Below are 21015 nucleotides of genomic sequence, written 5' to 3' on the forward strand. Positions count from 1 at the left end.
ATATCGTACCATTGTCATTCTTTTCCATGTAGGAGGTAAATATGTGCCACGTGCTGTTCTTGTGGACTTGGAACCAGGTACCATGGACTCTGTGAGATCCGGACCCTTTGGACAGATATTCAGACCTGACAATTTTGTGTTTGGTGAGTGATTTAAAATTAGCTCCTGTATCACTAGACAAATGGTTATGGTCACACATCAGATCTTGATGTTCAAAAATGTCAGCGTAATGTATTTGATTTAGCACTGCATGCAAGAGTGACCCCGGTTAGATTTGACAAAAGAATTGTGTTGCGTGCATGCGATGTGCATAAATCCTACTTAATCTGAACATGTTAATGACTGTAGTTATTGAAGGTGTACATTGAAAAAGGTTTTGTTGAATTTGCTCAGTTGTATTTTGTCAAGTGGGCGCATGAATTAAAATCATCTGGATCCATGAAATACAATTGAGCGAATTCAACACACCATTTTTTTTCAGTGTAGTGGGTCATTCACCCGACTACAAGGCAGGCAGCGTGATTAGTTTCCATCTCTGACGATGTGAGTGATTGAATGTAGTCAACTGTGCGCCCAAAGTCAACTGGGCCAGGCTGCTGCTCCCTGCAACACTGAACAGGATAAGCAGTAACTATAGAAAATGGATGATTAGGACTGTTAAATTGACAAAGGTCATTTTTTCCTCCATAGGTCAGAGCGGTGCTGGTAACAACTGGGCGAAAGGTCACTACACAGAGGGAGCTGAGGTGGTCGACTCGGTTCTGGATGTGGTACGCAAAGAATCTGAGAACTGTGACTGCCTACAAGGGTACCAGCTTACACATGCTCTTGGTGGTGGAACTGGATCGGGCATGGGAACCCTGCTCATCAGCAAAATTCGCGAAGAGTACCCCGATAGGATCATGAATACGTTTAGTGTGGTGCCCTCCCCCAAGGTTAGCCGTCCTTGTTATATAAAGTTTGTGTTGGCTAACGATGCTAAATGCATGCACTTTTTTTCCATCAGGTGTCAGACACTGTGGTCGAACCCTACAACGCCACTCTCTCCATCCACCAGCTTGTTGAGAACACAGATGAAACCTACTGCATTGACAATGAAGCTCTCTACGACATCTGCTTCCGTACACTGAAACTGACCACGCCCACTTACGGAGACCTGAACCACCTTGTATCCTCCACCATGAGCGGAGTCACGACCTGTCTGCGTTTCCCAGGCCAGCTCAACGCTGACCTCCGTAAACTGGCTGTCAACATGGTACCTTTCCCTCGATTGCATTTCTTCATGCCAGGCTTTGCCCCGCTGACCAGCAGGGGGAGCCAACAGTACCGAGCACTCACGGTACCCGAGCTCACCCAGCAAGCGTTCGATGCCAAGAATATGATGGCGGCGTGCGACCCGCGTCAAGGCCGCTACCTAACAGTTGCCACTGTGTTCCGTGGGCGAATGTCTATGAAGGAAGTGGATGAGCAGATGCTCAACGTCCAGAACAAGAACAGCAGCTACTTTGTCGAATGGATCCCCAACAACGTCAAAACCGCCGTCTGTGACATTCCTCCCCGCGGCCTCAAGATGGCCGTCACTTTCATCGGCAACACCACAGCCATCCAGGAGATGTTCAAGCGTATCTCTGAACAGTTCACAGCCATGCTGCGCCGTAAGGCCTTTCTGCACTGGTACACGGGTGAGGGTATGGATGAGATGGAGTTCACGGAAGCTGAGAGCAACATGAATGATTTGGTGTCCGAGTACCAGCAGTACCAGGATGCTACTGCTGAGGATGAAGGGGAAGGTGAGGAGGAGGCTGAAGACGACTAAAGCTTGAAGATAACAATGTCAGTGCATTCACTGGCAAATGAAGAAACTGGCATTGGCTGGTCTTCAGTGTGGCCAGGGCTTTTTTGTAGATCTTGGAATAAAAATAATTCAGCCTTGTCATATTAAATGATGTTGCTCAACAGGGCATTCATGTAGCATGGTAGCTGTTGAGCAATTCCACGTAGTCCCGGCACGTGTCTGAGTGACATGTTGCTGCTTTTATGGACAACCAGCATTTGACTTGTTGACAAAGACTGTCGAGTGGTTTTTGTGGAAGGTGAAACCATGTCGAGGCTGGATTCTTGAGATCAAGGCTCATGAGACCTGGTGTTCCAAACATTCTCAACTCGTCTATTTATAGAGCACTTTCAGACAGCCATCGCTGCATACAAATAGCTGTACATGGAGCAACTAACATACAACAGTAAAGCAACAAATCGGTAAAGACATTACAATTGAATACAAGACATGCCAAAAAATGATATACCGGTACTTCAAATCCTGGCTACAAGTTGTCCCCTTCAAAAATTTATTTCTAGCCTTTTCTTTCACTCGTAGAGGGATTCTTTCAAGATCCTCGGCAACGTCAACATCACAGCTATTTTGACGTCCTCCACATCTTCAAAACAGGTTAAAACACATTGAGTGGAGTTTGCTCAGCACAGCAATGTTCTCCCTTGTGAGCAGGCCTTTTCTCGCCCACTGAATGAAGCAATTGTCATAAGCACTCTTCTGCTGGTTGATCACCTGTCCCACATCAAAGAGGAAGACTTGTAGTTTGGGTTTGAAATATATTTTTTCCCATAACCAGTCCTGGATCTTTTCTGCCACACTTTGTATGTCTCTCCCCATCAATGGTGAATTCTCCACACGCACACCATGCCAGCACATACCTTTGAGGACCCCCCTCTCTAAATATACAGTAGATTTAATTGAAATCTTGGAAAGAGCAAAAATGTCCACACAAGGTCACTTTGCAGAGTCACTGTCACATGATCTTCAAATGAATCAACAGCTGAATCAATTTGTCATGAATCAACAGCTCAAGGACTTTCTTGTCCATACATAGGAGCAATCAAACCCAGTATTGCCCTGCCTCCATATCTTTTCATGCTGCGTTTCTATGAAGACAAATGAGGTGGAATCTGAGTGGATAACTGAATATTGTTGGAATTAGCTCACAATGACTGGTGTTTGCTGCCTAAAAGAACCATAAAACCACTGACCAAAAAGCTCCGTTTTTTTTAAGCAGCATTTTATGTTGTCCTCTATTATTAGTTTGCCTGCTCTTTAGTCTACAGTTCATGCAGCATATTTCAGGCCATGCTGGATTGTCACACGGAAGGGAGTGGTTCTTCAAGGCACAGCAAAAAGACGATCGCAGGGTGAGGGTGACGGGACATATTGCAGTCATATTACCGTACATTCACGCCGAAATTCCACCGAGAAGAAAACTCCCGATATCAAACTAAAATTCAGACGGTATTGTAAATAAACAGCATATAATGACTCAACTACTCACGCAGACAGCAGACTCAACTACTCACGCAGACAGCAGATATACAAGAATCAAATGACGGGTCACACGCACCACACAATGTTCGACCAACGAGTAGAAATCATTAGCTCAATGTTACGCTAACACAGTTCATGTTGCTTTTGGTACAAAGTACACATACAATTTCAAAAACAAAAAGCTTTTGGAGACGACCACAGCGCATCCTCTGTGAATTGTTTTGTGTTTTCTGAGACACAAGTGACTGAAAGCAGTTAGACTCCGGTTAGTGGAGTTGGCACATTAGTTTCATCAAGTCTTTAACCCTTTGACAGTCCTCTTGCCCTTGGAAACCCAAGAACATGCGGGATGCATCACAAGTGGAACATCATTAATTTTGATAGCAAAATATGTAAATGGTAGATTTCCTGCTTTTCCACCTACATTATACCCTCACAACATGATGCTAGCTGGCCACGTTAGCATATAAAACCACAATATTTTCCACTGAAATCTTACGTTTTAAAGCCACCCAAAGCGGCTTAGAAGTTTGTATAACACATTCTACCATTGGTGCTGCCATATCTACCGGTAAATGTGTTTCAGGACTGAGCAGTAAATATGCACAGAAGCTTGGGATATTATCCATCCATCCATTTTCTGATCCGTTTTTACTCACGAGGGTCACGGGAGGTGCTGGAGCCTATCACAGCCGTCTTCGGGCAGTAGACGGGGGGCACCCTGAACCGGTTGCCTGCCAATCACAGGGCACACAGAGACGAACAACCATCCACGCTCACACTCACACTTAGGGAGAGTTTAAGAGTGTTCAATCAGCCTGCCATGCATGTTTTTGGAATGTGGGTGGAAACCGGAGTACCTGGAGAAAACCCGCTTGAGATATTAGCAAAACAAAAACAAGGAACTTGTAGGAATTGACAAATTCACCCATTACGCTGCAAACTATGATCACCCATTTTGGGACAAAGCTATAACTTTTAGTCAAAACTGAAGGAGGCAATTTTTGAAAGTCAGCACGGTGTACTAGTGGCGAACATGTCTGCCTCACGTTCTGAGGTTTGAGGGCTCCAATCCTGGGTCCGACCTTCCTGTGTGAGAAATTGCATGTTTTCCGCGTGCTTGCGTAGGATTTTTATGGTTACTCCAGCTTCCTCCCAGACAGGTGACAATGTGAGAGGGAATGTTTTTTTGTCTAAAAAGGAGTCCTGTGATTGGATTGTGATCAATGCAGGCTGTAAAATGTGCTGGGACAGGCTCCAATTCATCGTGACCCACTTGAAGATAAGTAGTATAAAATTAATGGATGGGCAGTTTTTAGTTATGACTGATGTCTAAGTATTGTTTGAAGCACACAAAACGTGAACGGAATGTATCATAATGTTATCTGCACACCATGACAGCTTTATCTGTGACACAAGGTGGCATTTGCTTCAGCACAGAGACCAGAATATGTAGACAGACAAAAAAAAAACCCTGCATTAATACAATAGTTATGCCCAAACAGTGAGCCATGGCACATACATCAGAAAATAAGAAATTGTCCATTTTCACTTAACTTAGCTTGTAGTCGACGTGTGCACATTTTGAGCATGACGTCTCTGATCCACTGGTTAAAGGACACTTTGATTCTCTCCTCTTTCATCTCAAACTGCTTCAAACAACAAAGCGTGTGACGGAAAAGTGGTTAGGACTGCACGACTGTCCGTGTTTTATGTTATGTGTTGTGTTTATTATTTTACTTTATGTTAACTGTTTTGTGAAGCGCTTTGTTACAGCTGTCGCTGTTGTGAAAGCGCTATATAAATCAGCATGTATTGTATTGTATAATTGGTCCATTTATTTAACACAAAAAAAAAAATCTATGTCAGTGATATATAGTGACAGGAAGAACAATTAAATGCTCGTCCACTAGATGGCAGAAAGTACATCAAGAACATTTGTGACATTAGTGGTGCGGTGAGAATTTTTTTTTTGGCTTAATAAAGGTTGGGAAACATTGAACTACACGGTCAAAACAGGATAATCATCAACTTAATTCAACAAATCAAAAAGCCAAAGCCCAATACCAACAACACATACAGGAGCAAAAATAAACGCTGAAGTAAGTCTGACAAGCTTCGCAGAGTAGCGCTGCCTGTGCTCGGGGAAGGATAGAGGGTGTACATATCTTACAGTACATCTTTGCGTTACATTGCACACTCAGTCTGTCAGCTCTCTCACTGCAGATGGCTTCGCAACTCGATGCACCCTCCTCAGCCTCGCCGCGCTCTGGCCGCCATCAACCAGATATCACTCGAGCCGGGACCGCTCTGTCAGTCTGGCAGGGCAAGTCTGCTCACACCACCCACTCTGGTGGCATCTTTCACCTCTACTCGTGTTCGAGGGGCACGACATGTATCGCATTTGTCACAGATACCAAAAGACTGTTTGCCTTCCATTGCTTTGAGTCACTTGAAGATGGAGAGTCATGAAGGAGGATGGAATCTAAAGTGACTGGCGGGTGGTTCGGGTGTGTGAAATATTCTGGACATGACGACACGGATCCAGTATTTTCGTCACATCCTCTTCAGCTCTCGTCATTTGAATCATCTCCACTTTTACGAGGCAGCAAAGTTGGAATCCGAGGTCAAGTGGAGAGAGAGAAAACGTGGCATTGCAGCATGATCTCAGGAGACGTACACGTGGAAACCAGCGTTAGGGGGAGGGTGGCATTACTGGGAGCCCACTGGGCTGTCCATGAGTGGGCTGGAGCAGGAAGTGTCGGGGGGGTCTTGGAGCGGAGTCTCACAGGTCTGGGTGTGCTCTTCCTCTCCCTCCTCCTCTTCTTCTGTTGGGCCATGGGCTGAACTCTGGGAGCAGGCCATGGCGCCATAGCTGTGGTGGGCCGGGGAGGGCATGGGGGTCAACGCGAGCTCTGGCTCCAACAGTACGGATGCCACAAACAGCTGAAGGGATATCAATGTATACAGTAACTGTGTTACTCAGTCGATCAGGTCATGCGGTTCAGAGAATTTTCAGTATGGTGTGACTTCCTGAGTGCAACCGAATCCCTTCCGTGACGGTTAGTTGGCTCCCAAGTTGTTCCCATTTCAGAACTCTTTTATGTACATCCACTGAACTATAATGTATGTGGCCATCATAAAGCCTTCAGAACTGCACAGGCAATGTTTCGATATTTGAACATTCCTAACTATAATTTGGCAAAATATAAGTGCGTACTGCACAGTGACTTTCTGAACACCCATATGTGGAGAAGTGAATCACCGTGCAATAAAAAACGAATACAAATGAGGTAAAACTACTTACGTAACCTTAGTGAGATGTCTGACTGATTACAATAAGGAAGAGGATATTTGCAGAACAATTTTGTCACCTAGTGGCAAGTATTGGTGAAATCAAGTGTGGTACGCTCAGTGATCTCTTACAAACTCTTTCTAAAAGGTGTGTGTGGCAAAGGTTTTTACGGCAAGTTTTGTTTGACTTTCGAGGCATATTTGCCTGAACTCCAAATCCACTTTTGGGGCCTTTGGACGATCAACAGTATAAGTAAAAAAAAAAAAAACAAACTCAAAAATAAAATAGCTCTAACAGATCAACAAAAGGCAGGAATACTGTCATACTTTAATCTATCATTGACACAGTTTCAACAGAAAGCTTTAGAACTTGTGGAGTACCGCAGGGCTCAATTCATTGACTTCCACGGTTTAAAATTTGCATAATGGTATTAACCAACATGATGAATTATTTTATTGTTTTAAATCCACATGTGGGTAGAGAATAGACAGATTACATCACCTTACAAAGGCAGTAAAAGGAAAACTATTTTCTTTGTATTTTGGATAGCATATTGCTGTTAAGAAATTAGGACTGGTTTATCGTCAGAATAAGTTATTTATTTTTTTGGTAGATTTTTGACACAGTACATGATGTCACATCAGAATTTTTATGTATTGTGGTTGACTGGGGCTGAGAACATTTTAAACTCTGCATGAAATCACTTTACATGATGTCATGTGATGAAATGCATTCCAATGTAATAGTGGGGTGTCAAATTTTTGGGGACATACTTAGTATGCAGTATTTGTCTGTTTTAGCTTGTGAAGCTGTCCAGACACAAATATTAAGTGTTCCAATTCAACACACAAATCTTGTGGACTATTTTCAGTCAACCATCAAAATGAACAATTTACAGGTAAAAATGAATCACATGTTTATACAATTTAAAAACATGGCAAATTGTAAATTAGACTAGGTGATAGTAGCAAAAATTGTACGTTACATTGGAAGCGGTGGTTGAAGTAACTGTAGTCCTTTCTGCATCAGGGAGTGTTCGCTCTGCTGGTTGATTGGACATCTGAAATCAACACAAATGTATCATGGCAAACTGAGACGCATTAAACATAATGATCCATTTATCAAAGGTGTGAAGTTGAAGTCTGATCAGGCTGACCTGGTAGCTGGTTGACTTGTTTGGTTGCTTTTTAAGGCACAAGCGGAAAAAGGAAACGGCAATGGAGGAAAGCAGTGACACCAAAGTAAACAAAGTTATGGGATGCACTGCACCTGTAAAGGCAGCAGGCAATAATTCATCACGTCAACAAGGGCGCATGGCCCAATCGCAGGTATTAATGAGGGAACGGGATTAAAATGAAGCAGTACCTAATCTGAGTATGGAGAAGAAGAGCAGCCAGAAGATACAGAGGATGGGCGCCAAGATGACCTGATGAATGGCGGCTGTATGGATGTGCTGGTTGAGCTTGGTGGGAACATATGCATAGTAGATGTTGTAGCGGTCAACCATGTGCTTCAAGATCACATAGAGCAGACCTGAAGAGGGACAGTAACACAGATTTAATCAACATTAGACCTTCGACTCCAATCACATCCAGCACACACATTGACAAAGATATAAAAACGTCTCAACACGCAAAGCAAGATTTTTTAAATCACTGCCAAATTCACACATGACAGCCTCTGACTCCGTGCGCACAGCAAAGTTCAATAACCTTAATGGCGACACAATTAAGTGATTTGTTTTTCAATAACAGAAACACATTTAGGACACCAGTGTGATTGCATTGACAAAACAATATTCAATCTTAACATTTTAGGGCGTTCACTCCAAGACCGTAGTGCAAATAGTTGTAATTATTAAAACGACCTTGTCTTTTCTTGTATTGAACGATAAGGTATTAATAAGTGTTGTACTATACGTTTTTAAAACAACAGTATATATTCTACTAGACAATAACGTATAAGTAGCACTGTCAAGAACAAATTGTTGCTCGTACGTACCAAAAGAGTATACTTGGGTTGCAAGTAATGAAATGCTCCCACGAATTTTCAACATTCTGTTGACTGAACTCTCTGAAAGCATCACATCATATCTCCCTGTTGAATGGAACATTCATCATGTACGACGCACAGGTTTTAGGGTAAATATCATCACCCTAATTACTCTTGAGGGGTTATGCACTAGCTCTGTTTCTGAGATGCTGTTTTGTGTTGTGAGCACAACGCATGAAAAAAAATCCTACAACCAAGAACCCAATGCATGTCAGTGCTGTCTCCCGCTGCACTTAGAAAGTGTGCATTTAATTGCAGAAGCAGATTGACTGCAAGTGCTTCATCTCTTTCCGAGAGAGAAGAGAGTGGGTGTCTGGCATTTAAAAAAAAAATAAAAAATCCTTAGTCAACTTAGTCTCTGGGACGAGGGCATCAAATTTCCACTCTACACTGGACTGGCAGGCCGAAGAGGAGAGTGAGGTTAACGCGCACACACACGCGCACACGCGCACACGCGCACACACGCACACACGCACACACGCACACACACACACACACACACACACACACACACACACACACACACACACACACACACACACACACACACACACACACACACACACACACACACACACACACACACACACACACACAGGAAAGAGAGGGTGCGAGACTATGTGTTGCTTAGTGTGTGTCACTCACCAAAGGGTGTAATAATAGGACAAGTGATGCTGTAGGTCACACTGACAGCAAAGATACACATGGTCCAGGCGTACTCCAGGCCGAATTGGAACTCATAGGTTTGAGTCTGCATACATATGCACAATAGAACTTGACCACGATCTGGAAAACTTGGTAAAGCTTCGAGAAGAGCCAACCAGCTCACCCGTTTGACATGAATACGCTCAGCCTGAGACTTTGCGAAGCAGAGGCGGAGGCCATACACTGTCAGCGCCGGGATACGGAGCAGTTCCATGGCTGTGCCGATCAGCCCGGAAGTGATCACGTAGTTTACAAAGAATGCACCGTTGTCAGGGAGAAAGACACACCTGCGCATACCGAAAGATGAAATTGTCACTGATTCTTAAGAAAAACATATTTGAACACACACACACACACACACACACGGGGGGGGGGGGGGGGGGGGGGGGACATGTTTTGCATCTTACTGGAATTTGACTTCCTTTTCATCAAGAAAGTTGACATCAAAAAGCCAAGTGAAGAACAGGTCCAGACTACAGAGTAAACATAATACAAAGTAAACAACGGTTAAATCTACAGTGTCATGTTTTTTGCATCAAATGTTCATGTGTGTTTCTGTGGGCGCACCTGGACAGACCAAGGGAGGGCAGGATGAGGACCATAAAAACTAGGAGTAAAAAGCACTTGTGCATTGTGACCTGGTTCTCATTGGATCTGAGAAAACCAAAGAAATGACAAGGGCATCACTGTGTAATACAGACATAGTAAGTACACTTCAATAGCCACTTTAGCAATTGGATTAGAAAGCTGTGGATAACATTCCTTTGAGAGTAATATTGCACAACATGCATCAATACAGTAAAAAAATACATTATATATATATATATATATATATATATATATATATATATATATATTCACACACACATACAGTACATACATACAGCGAGAGAGAGAGAGAGACTAATGAATGTCTGCTGGTTTAATGCTAACCCAATTTAAAACGCCATCAACGGGCAAGTGAAAATTACCATTTGAATGCTAAAATACAATGAAGTAGGGGGTTAACTGTAGCCCTCAACTTGATCACGAAAACCCATATCAGCAAGGTATCTATTACGTTTCTGACAAGCATGTTGACGAATAGAATCCATTAATCATTCTCCGACGCCGTCGATCACAAATGAGCATCATTAGCTTTGAAAGGGCAGTTATTTTCTCATGTCATTAGACTGCTCAGCCGTAGGCCACGTTGTGGCCAGTGAGTGTATGTTAATACCTCTGGAGCTCCATCAAAAATGATAAATACAGCACGAAAATGGCGCCATGGCGTATCAGTGGACTTGTTATGGAGCTGGCGGCCTCATTAGCAGCAGCTAGGCTTTCCACTTCAGTAAACTGTTGATTTGCATTCGGTCCCTCACACATCACGCCTGCACAACACGTTTGTGGGGGTGGTTATGTAAAGAGAGGGTGCTCATAGGTGTTGCATGAGGTTGTCTCCCCAGTGTGCAGCTGCTCCACTCCGCCTCCCGCTGCTCCGAGGAGCAGTGCGCGACGACTGCTGTGCATTATCGCTGTCCTCGCATGGAGATCTCTATGACAACCTTCCCAGAATAAGAGTGCAAGCGGCGACAGAGGGAGAGTAACGAGAGCAACAGGGGGGGGGGGGGGAACGATGGAGGGTAAAAAAAAAAAAAAAAAAAAAAGACAGAGTCACAAGGAAGCAAGAGATGCTCAGTACCTGGTCCAGTGGGCCTCAAAGACGGCCGAGTAGTAGACAATAAAGGGCAGCAGGACTGAAAACACCCACAGCAGGAGGGTTGGGAAGAACTGAGTGATGATAGGGTTCTGGTGGGCAGAGAGAGAAGGAACACATACGTTTGGACAAGCAGCAGCTTTCATCCCACTTGGTCTCCGAATCTGACCTGGAGACTCTCCACAGGCCTGGTGACATTGAACTTGTCCATGGTGTTGACGATGATGGCGGGAGTGGTGAGGAAGAAGAGCAGCAGAAAGAGGAGGATGTTGAGGAGGACGCAGCGAAGCCACCAGCGAGAGCCAGAGACTGACAAGTTTTCCCTGAGTGGGGAGTTGGATGGGAAATGAGCTCAACATGCCTACAGATGCCACAAGATTGCGCCAAAACACTTAATTATTATTTTTTTTTTTAGATTTGACAAGGTCTTAACTAATGAAGCTCCTCCCCCTCACTTCATCATACTTCCTTGGCACCATAACACCACAAGATGGCACCAAAGCAATAATTTTAAATTACACATACCTGAGCACAAAACAGCAATTAGATGAGTTTCTCAGCAAATAACAGAGGATAGGTTCCCAAAAATGACCAAACCACAAATATGCAAACACTGACCAGATGATGTCACTGGGAGCGGGTGCGTAGCTGATTCCCCACTGGTGAGACTGTACCACTGTGGTGATGCTGGACTGCTGGGGTTGTCTGCGGCAGCGCACACGACCGTAATCCTTCACAATTCTACAAAACACAACATCAAATGCTGCAATCGTTCTGTTCACTATCTGGCCAAAAGGGATATGTTTTGATGGCTTCCGATACACTCACACAGCCGTCATCCTCTCATCCCGAAATGTCACAAAAGCGATGCCCAGCCGCTTCATATAGATGCGGTTCTTCTCAGCATTGAACTCATCAGTCCATTTTTCTTCTAACTCGCTGTAGTATTGTTCTGCATCCACCTGCAATGAAAGTTAAACACTCGCTCCATCAAGACAATCAGAGACACAGATGTGCACTACAGTACATTGAAACTGCAGCTCCACCTCGTGGAATTCTTATGTCAGTGCAGCACAAGTCACCATCAACTCGAAGTCATGTTCAACTTGCATACCTTTTCAAAGCCACAAATGTCACAGCAGAATATTTGAGCGCACGGGTGGGTCTTCATCATGATCTTCCCCTCCTTTTGAGATTTTGTGGCAAAGTACAGTCTGCCTTTCATCGCCTTGCGCCTGTAAAAACCAAATCTCTTAGACACATCGTAGGAATTTGGGTGGCAAATGTTGACTTTAAAACTGTTACTTTACCTCTCTAAGTCCAGCCTCATTAGCTTGTTGATGTCGAAGCAGAAGCGTATGTCGGTGACGGTACAACTTGGGTAAGCCTCACTGGAGGAACAAAAAGGAGAAAATATTTTCAAAAATCATCCATCGGTATGAACACAAATCTTATGCAGGGAAATCAAACTTTTGAAGTGAGATAAAGAATGAAAATATGTTTACTGTAAGTGTTTGGTAATCAGTCCTGGGTCTGAAATGTCTCTGGGTATGGATGTGATCATCAGTGTTCTTGCAACCTGGAACACGATGCAAACAACATGAGACTTGTCATACATGAGGAAAATAATGAATCACGCTGGACCAGTGATCAATGCCACCATGGTTTGACAGTATCAGCCTGACAAAGCATTTTTTTAATTTGACTGTATTACATCTATGGCCTAAAATTGTCTATTCTAGTGTTTGTTCCAGGAAATGTTAGCAGTTTATTCCCAAACACTCAATTCTCCTCATTTTGTTGCATTGACCAACTGACCTTCTCATCTTCTCTGTACTGCAGCCGTATGGAGTGGTGAGCCATACATAGGAACGTGATGAGGAAGTAGACTAACGCAAATATGGCGTGCAGCCACAGGAAGTTGTCCCTGTTGGGCCAAAAGAATCACTGTTATAGTCCGAACTATGTATTTCACGGTTTACATAACATGAGCTGTCAAGCACACCGCGTTAGGCTTACTTTGCGCTAACATTAGCCAGTGTTGTTCTTCCAAAGTTCTCAGGACTGTCTCCTGTAAAAATAATGAAACATGACAGAGAGAGAAACATTTTAATTGGACCTGAAGAAAACCTCCTCATTTGGGTGAGGCGAACTTTACTATTTTCAGATACTTTGTAAGCAATCTCATCATCTGAATGACATTTCTCACAACATTTAAATTCACTCACATTTAGGCCCAACTCTCTTAATTTGGTTGTTCTTTGTTTGCTGTTGCTAGGGGCAGTCCGTCAACGACCGACTTGTTTGTGTAATGACAAGGGTGGCACATTGCTCTGTAAGATGACAGTCAGCAGCAATAAAGTGGTTCTGTGGACTGCCCGGCTCCACTTTGACACCAAAATGGATCCTGCCTTCATCCCATTATAGAGTGGCTTGCTCAACACTTCCAAAAAAATAAACACACAACTGCCAAAAGGCGTTTTCACTGCTATTTAGCAACTCGCTTTGCCCCCCTACCATTTGACGCCTTCGCGTGTGTATTAACAGGAAAAAAAAAACTCCTTCTCCATGCAATTCTATTTCTGAGGTCTGAATTGTGCAACACCCCTCGCCCACCCCATTTCCCCTTTGTGCCAGTCAGTTGTGGGGTGTAACAGCCAGCAAGTCCTTTCTCTGCTCCCCTGAGCAACCTAAATTGTCAAAATGTTGTTGCATTAAAAATGCTATTAATTTATTCCCGACAGTCAATTTTCTTCATTTCGGAGCATTTCTCTTGGCAGCACTGCTTTCTGTATGTGTGACTTACTTATTTTTTGTTTCCAATCAAATTTTGGCCTCCGTGTCATGTCCATGTCAATCTAATCTTCCAAGGGCCTTCAGCTACAATTTGAACTATATTAGCACGGAGACGGTTTCTTCAACTAATCAGATTTCTAATTCGTCCTCACAGGGACAGCTGCGTCAGCATGTTTCCATCCTCGGATTCGTTGGTTTGAGTGAAATTTATTATAGCTAACTTGGATAACAAAACCCACCAGGAGGAGAGATTTACATTCATCAAAACGTATGACTTTTTTTTTTCATGTCCTTGTCATGTTATTGGATAAACATTGATTGTGAACTGCTCCAAGAGATGTATGTGGCATAGTTGCGCGAGGTTCTATTGCGCTTTTGTGCAGTTATGACAGTTTCTTTGATTGCAAATTTAATGTGGTGCTATTTCGGAGTGGACTGAGTTGGGCAAGTTGTCTCTCAAGGCCCAAACGTTTTCGTAATTCCATCATATGAGGGGCCAAAATACCCAAGAGATTCCCAGAAAAGTTGATTGGCAGGATCACAGCCAAAGACAGCAGGCACACCACAGTCATGAGCAGGATGATGTGGCGCTGGAAGGACAAATAAGTTACGGCGTCAATGCCACACTTGCTGCGGATCTCCTCGTCCCTACAGAAACAAAGCGACAACTGTCTTAGAGGGGGGCCCTATCAAGAGGACAATCCCAAATATATTATACTTTCGAAATAGAAAGACAAATGTCAATCAGAATGTATGCAGGTATTGTCTATTTTCACTCATCCAGAGTAAAGCTGTGGCACCACTGGTTTGGTGGTTACTTGACAGGAAGTTTGGGAAAACCGAGAATATAAAATAGAATTAAAAAAAAAAAAAAAGGGGATGCTGGTCTCACAAGAGCCCACACACATGAAGAACTTACAGGGTGGCTTTACACTTTTCCCAGGGATCCCAGAGTTAGTCACTGGCACGAGAGCTAAAAGCAGGCAGCCAAACCCCACCATAATACTATGGAAAGCAATGAACACCATGGAAATTGTTTTTTTTTTTTTTACAACCCTGAATCTGTTATGTCAGTCCGAGTCAGAGCAAACACTCAGTGGGAAACCTCGGCACCAGTGGTTACATGAGGCCAGACTTGTTTGTTTTTGCTCATCAATGAGAGAGAACATGACTTTAGATTTTACAATGACATCAGCTTTTGAGAACAGAGGGCCATTACAAAAAAAAAAAAAAAAAAAAAGTCAAAGTCAACTTACTTCATATGGTAAAGAGATGTGAGCCATGAACAGAACCCCTGGAATAACAGAAGCATTCAGAAGATTAGTTTTCACAATACTACATTAGTGAAGTGTCTCAATGACATTATTGTCTCCGTCGGGGCCTTAATAGTAGCAACTAAAAACATCACCGCAAAGGTAAAACTTACAATGTCCTTTGTCTCAGAGTCAGAAGGGCTCGACTCAGAGGGAGACTTCTCCTTCTCACTTGGTTCTCCATAGAACAGGGATGTGAGACTAAAGTGTGAGGACAACAAATATGATTAGGAGAAAAAAAAAAAAACCTTCACTAAACTGACATGTCATCCGAGGAGATGTTGAAATTATTTCCCGACCCAACTATTGTCTGTGTTCTTGGGTTGACCATGACATTGCAAAACAAGCGACATAATTTAAATAAACTACAAATTGTTAAGTTAAGGGGAATAGCAAAGAAAGTCAGGATGATTATGATTGTTAAAACAACACAGAATATTTAGCAAATACAAATCTGCCCCCTGGAGGTTGCGAGCAGCTTGAGAGACGAGAGCTCAGAGCAACCTGATCCCATTGAATGAGTTAAAAAAACAAAAACAAAAAACAACAACGATAGTTTCCGCAGGGCGCACTGTAGTGTAGGTCTCAGGACAGTGCAGGGGTGATGGCAGCATGATGCCAGCTTGTCCTTATTCGGCACTGGTGGCTAAGTGACCGAACAGGTGCCTTTCCCTGCTGGTTTGGATACAAAGTTATCCGTAGCTCAGCAAAAAGCTTTGCAGTGTCAGTGTTACAGTAGAAAGCGAGGAGGAGATAAGCAGCGGTTCAAAGAAGGGTAAAAAGCAATATCATTTGATTTTACAGAGACTTTAATTGTTATGCTTGTCACTATAGCTCTGAGGCACAGATAGATGAACAAAGTGACATTATTTGTCATATAAATAAACAATTTCCAGAACAACTAACTAAAATTGGACAATTTCCGGCAGAATACCCGATGATCTCTAACTGCATCCGCTTTGGTAATCATTTCCTTGTTTAAAGAATGTGGTCAATCGATATAGACAAACACGCATTCACTTAAAGCCACATTCACACCAACAAAGAACGTAGAGTCTTGAATTAACCTGACATGTACGTTTATGGAATGTAGGAGGAAGCACGGGGAAGGAAATGCACAATCCACCCAGGAGGGCAGGGGTCGAGATTCTGAGCCCCCCGAACCCCAGAACTGTGATGAAGATGTACTAAGCACCAATGAGTGATTTGAAGACATTGTAAAATTGTTATCTCGTTAATTCCCATGAATAATAACCTTTTCACCAAAGCTCAGATGACAAATGTAACATCTCACACATGCGGAGCATCCTATGCAGTACTCTACAAAGCCAGCAGGGAGCGCTAGTGGTTGCAGCATCAGTGCCTTCATCGGAGAAGAACCTTATGCCTCCCTTCTTGAATTTTGCCAAGGCTCACCGCTACCATCACCCATTTTCATAAAGACACGGATTCACCTGTCGTTGTCCATCAGCAGAGCCAGGCGGCCATAGTCCCAAGCAGCCTTCCTCAGACAGGAGAAGATGAGTAAAAGGAACTGTGAACCAAATCATACATGGAAAATGCATTACACAAAGACATATTTGCAACAACAGCACAGAATGTAGTCATTAGCCTTGAGTCATCTCCCGGTAATTATGCTAAGTCGTTATTAATGACGTTGCAGCCTCATTTGTCCCACAGGTAGATACGCTCTAAAAGGTGTTTGACCTTATAAAAGTGTTGAAATGGGCACCATTAACTATTTCATGTTTTTAGATTAATCGTGTGTTCCCACCATGATAGAATTAATCCATCGGGGGGGGGGGGGGGGGGGATTATAACACATAATATGATGTCTTGTTATGCATAAATCCGTCCATCAATTTTCTGATATCATTGATTGCAAATCATGTATTTTGACCATGACAACGTTACAAGACATCTTGCTCCATTTGAGTAGTGTACGGTTGTCGTGGAAACCGCCAGGCAGGTCAGCTTGCTCATACAAATACATGCCGCACACTCAACAAATACGGTCAACAGCCAAATCTAAAAGACTCATTTACGTTACTAAAGTGGAGCAAAATTGCCTTTTGTAAAATAGGATTCAATCCAATTGTGGATTAAAAATATACCGCAGTCAGCCACATTAAAGCGGATTAGCCTCAAATAGTTCCGGCTGAGTATCAAACAGAATGAGAAATGAAAAAGGACTAAAAACGCTGATTAAAGTTCAATTTCAATTACCGCCTTAAATCATTTAGTCTTGTGAGTCGAGGGGAGATTTAGGTCGGTGGGTGATGAATAGCATCCATGGTAATGGAAGCATAATTGATGAGTGATTCATTCTTTACATGTGTAAGCAATCAGGGCAACCGTGACTGGGGAGTGACCATAAATCAGCATGTGAGCAAACTTTGAGATCATCTCCCCATGTTTATTTCTTCACATCCGTTGACGAGCTGTTATTTTATTTGTCTTTGTCTTGATGTGTGGGCACGCGCTCCTCCAATCCCTCAGATGATGTATTCCGTATGATGATGGAATTGATGCAGAGGCGTGCTCCTGCTACCTTCAAGGGGGGGCGGGAAGCATGTTTTGACTCATGCTTGTCATTAACAGACATTGCTCAAGCCCCTCTGTTGCCTAGACAACCCACGGTGATGAAATGAGCCAATTAAAACAAGGAAGTGGCAGATTGAGCGTGGTATCAGAGCAGAATGGAGCCTGACAAGGCCTGACAGCAAAAAACAGTTCGCTGACAGCTGAGAACGGAAGCCTATTATTATCTGCCAAACTTGAGGAAAATAGCCTTGTTTGCACTTGTAAACACTTTTTATTCCAGGCAAAAAAAAGAGTTTAAGATGTCACTGTAATTGGCACTTTCAAATGTTTTTTTTTGTTCCTGTGCACGCTAAGCGACATTGATAGAAGCCTAAAATACTCTGAAACAAACCTTTTCACAACAGCACTATTTGTCACAGCTGAGGGGCCCCGAGTATTGAAGGAGTAAAATGAGTGCTCAGATTTGATTTCAGAGGCTTTCTCTGAGTAAAATGAGCTCAGCAGGGGAATGCAAAAGTGACTAGAGAGAGATATTTTTAGACACTCTGAATTCCACACCGCACAAAATCAAAATGATCAATCCGACTTTCAGTACGTAGTCGTCTTATGCTAACACTTCATTGAGGTCAATGACTAGTTATAAAATACAGCCTTTTTGAAGTTTATGTGATAAATACAGTAGCTGTGTATATGGAAGTCTCAATGTACGCTGTGCAGATCAGCGACTGCAATGCTCACCATCCACAAGATCACATTGACGGCCAAGACTGTGGGTATGCCCCCAAAGGGCAGACCCTGGAGGACACTGCTGCGCGAGTGTGAGCGGTAGCATCTCTCTGCTGTGCTGTTTTCATCCCCGATTGAGTCCAGGAGATCCAGGTCATTCAGCACCAAGGACCTCCCTTCCACAGGGGGCGCTCTGGACATGAACAGTGCAGAGTCAGCCATCAGCACTGGACCATACCTGAACAAATAGAATGAACAATGACATTTAGAAGACAATGTTTTTAAGTAATCGTATATCGTATAAAAATAGTTGTGTATTTCCTAAAATAGTGACGAAATGCGCCGTCTCTAAAGCACTGGTGTCAAACTCAAGGCCCGGGGGCCAGATCCGGCCCACCACATCATTTTATGTGGCTCGCGGAAGCAAATCACGTGTGTCAACTTTGATGATGCTTGCTAAAAGCTGTCCCAAAATGCCAAATTGTCATGTGCAATAAATAACGTTCAGACTTTGCAATAATTTTGCTGTCCTATTTACACTCACTTGAACAATAATTGAACAAACAACACACAAATAGTTGTCTGATTTAAAAACTAGTAATCCATCAATTAGTTTTGTACAAGTAATAATACGATGAGATGATTAAACATTTATTCGGTTTCACTGCCGTAAAGGCCCTCCGAGGGTACACGTATCTCTAAAGTGGCCCACGACAAAAAATTAGTTTGACACCACTGCTCTAAAGTTAGCATTTAGCCGCGCAATCAAAGCCATTGTGGTCCGCACCAGGTCAAGCATCAAGGTTCAGTCTAATGACCATTAGATTCCATTAGCAGCCATTGATCTTTTCCTCAATCTGACAAATGTAATTGAGATGTCACGTAAAAACCACAGAAATCAATTTGATTAACCTTACAGTCCTAAAAAACAACAACCTGGATTTGTTGCAGAGAGATGCGAACAAATCAGTTTGAAGTCAGGGACAACCCTGTTGTTGTTGAGAGAATGAAGAGGCTTGGTTGAACCATGAAATAGTCTGTTTACTCAACTGCATGTTTGAACAGCTGAGTCCTGCCTTTTTGTGCACTTTCCTGTGCAGAGCATGCAAAGGATATGATCATTCACAGCACCATGACCACCGACATGAAGCAGAAATAATCCACAGGCAACACACAGAAATGGCCACACACAAGAAACAGATCAACGCAGTCAGAGTTGTTCAGTTTGTTGACACTTTCGATGAAAATACTGCAGAACCAACAATGCATTGCATCAATATGGAGTCCAGTCATCACATTTACGTGGAAATATGAGTCTTGACAATACATTCAGGAAGTGTCTACACAGTGACACACACACACAGGAATCTTATTTCCCCTTTGCACAATCATTGAATGTGAATTTAACAGTAACCCGATGAGTGAAGTTAACACAATGTCAAAAAACAGACAAAGAAACACCATTCCCAAACTGACTCAAAATGAACAAACGGAAAAGTGTGGAATTTATCGAGAGCTGAAACAAAGTGAAAAGCATGAACAAGCCGTCATGGGCTGATAGGTTTTTCATCTTTCGACAAGCAGTCGTCGAAAGATGCAAACTCCACGTCCAGAAAAGAGCAGGATGCCGACTACGGTGTGGAATCGCGCATTTGGCCACAGAGTGACTCAGCATTTTTCACGCTGTGGAGATCACAGGCTTCAAAAGCTAAACAGTCCAACATGCTCGCTCTCACCCGGTCATATCCATTCCCTCTATATCCTTTTGAACTCAGAAGTTTGTCTAATCCTGTCCCTCCTGCGTTTCGCTAAAACTGGTTTCCGAAGCCGAGGCAGCAGATGTTGTTCCTCACACAGGCGGTGTCAGGGAAGTCTGTGTTGTGCACATCCCAGGTGCTGAACTAAATCTGTATCTGACAACATAACAGTTGCAAAACAAAAAGCTGGAAAAGGCAACTGCTCTGCTAATTGGATTCCTGCCCAAAAATAGCAGTATGTGTGTATGTGCGTGTGTGTGTGTGTGTGTCTAACTGAGGATGCCATCTCCTAGGTGGCAGACAAAACGAATGAAACTGCAACTCGGTGACACCCTGCAACGATGCTTTACTCTCCCTGCTTATATTTCCAGTAAAGCAGCGCTGGTGGCCACCGCAAACATTATCTCTGAGCACCGTGGCTTTCAAGTCATTAACAACCACTGAAAACACAAAGTCTCTCATAGAAGCAACTCGGTATTTCAGCAAAAAAGCTCATAATGACAATGCAAAAAGGTAATGGGTTATTGCGGTGCATTTATACGAAGAAGCCACAAATTCTGCATGCTTTTACAAATCAGAAAAGTACTATGCTAAGATCATCTAGCTTATTCCCGCTAGAATTGTTTCGGGTTTTATTTGATCGTTTTGATGTAACTCTTTGTGTAGTTAACATTGCATGACTTTATAAAGAATTCTCAGCGAAGTTTTTTTGTCGAAAGATTAAGTCAGGAATGTAGAGGAAAGGGTGGTCAAGGAAATAACTGGTCAACATGTTTGCCTCACAGTGCAGAGGTGCA

General features: G+C 43.1%; 2 protein-coding genes across 4 annotated transcripts in view; one reads left to right on the plus strand and one right to left on the minus strand.

Annotated features, from left to right (window-relative positions):
* On the plus strand, positions 1-2363 carry LOC147196239 (tubulin beta chain-like). Its single transcript, XM_086127255.1, has 3 exons — positions 1-143; positions 691-935; positions 1007-2363. Exons 1-3 carry the CDS (start codon positions 83-85, stop codon positions 1814-1816), a joined length of 1116 nt encoding a protein of 371 aa, XP_085983381.1. The 5' UTR covers positions 1-82; the 3' UTR covers positions 1817-2363.
* Positions 2147-21015, minus strand: part of tmem63c (transmembrane protein 63C) — a 25858-nt gene continuing 6989 nt past the window's right edge. Inside the window, exons 2-23 of one of the 3 annotated variants that reach the window (XM_086127252.1) lie at positions 18474-18699; positions 16646-16725; positions 15305-15392; positions 15135-15172; positions 14384-14526; positions 13102-13153; positions 12901-13009; positions 12588-12661; positions 12393-12473; positions 12197-12317; positions 11911-12044; positions 11701-11823; positions 11252-11405; positions 11068-11174; positions 9951-10037; positions 9791-9856; positions 9508-9670; positions 9324-9429; positions 7992-8159; positions 7783-7895; positions 7612-7686; positions 2147-6277 (exon numbers count right to left, since the gene is read on the minus strand). In XM_086127252.1, the coding sequence (XP_085983378.1) occupies positions 6044-6277; positions 7612-7686; positions 7783-7895; positions 7992-8159; positions 9324-9429; positions 9508-9670; positions 9791-9856; positions 9951-10037; positions 11068-11174; positions 11252-11405; positions 11701-11823; positions 11911-12044; positions 12197-12317; positions 12393-12473; positions 12588-12661; positions 12901-13009; positions 13102-13153; positions 14384-14526; positions 15135-15172; positions 15305-15392; positions 16646-16725; positions 18474-18683 (2526 nt within the window). In that variant the 5' untranslated portion in view covers positions 18684-18699 and the 3' untranslated portion in view covers positions 2147-6043. Of the gene's footprint in view, positions 6278-7611; positions 7687-7782; positions 7896-7991; positions 8160-9323; positions 9430-9507; positions 9671-9790; positions 9857-9950; positions 10038-11067; positions 11175-11251; positions 11406-11700; positions 11824-11910; positions 12045-12196; positions 12318-12392; positions 12474-12587; positions 12662-12900; positions 13010-13101; positions 13154-14383; positions 14527-15134; positions 15173-15304; positions 15393-16645; positions 16726-18473; positions 18700-21015 lie in introns of those variants that run through there. The other 2 variants (XM_086127253.1, XM_086127254.1) reach the window with 2 other exon arrangements.

This window comes from Hippocampus guttulatus, chromosome 13 (assembly GCF_054856545.1).
Source record: "Hippocampus guttulatus isolate MCC_2025c chromosome 13, RoL_Hgut_1.0, whole genome shotgun sequence".
NCBI lineage: Eukaryota > Metazoa > Chordata > Actinopteri > Syngnathiformes > Syngnathidae > Hippocampus > Hippocampus guttulatus.

What these genes read in the sequence shown, in the direction of transcription:
- LOC147196239 (XM_086127255.1), top strand. Translation starts at nt 83, where the DNA reads ATGGACTCTGTGAGATCCGGACCCTTTGGACAGATATTCAGACCTGAC. An exon ending in ACCTGACAATTTTGTGTTTG is followed by an intron (nt 144 to 690) that starts GTGAGTGATTTA and finishes TTTCCTCCATAG; the next exon opens with GTCAGAGCGGTGCTGGTAAC. An exon ending in GTGTGGTGCCCTCCCCCAAG is followed by an intron (nt 936 to 1,006) that starts GTTAGCCGTCCT and finishes TTTTTCCATCAG; the next exon opens with GTGTCAGACACTGTGGTCGA.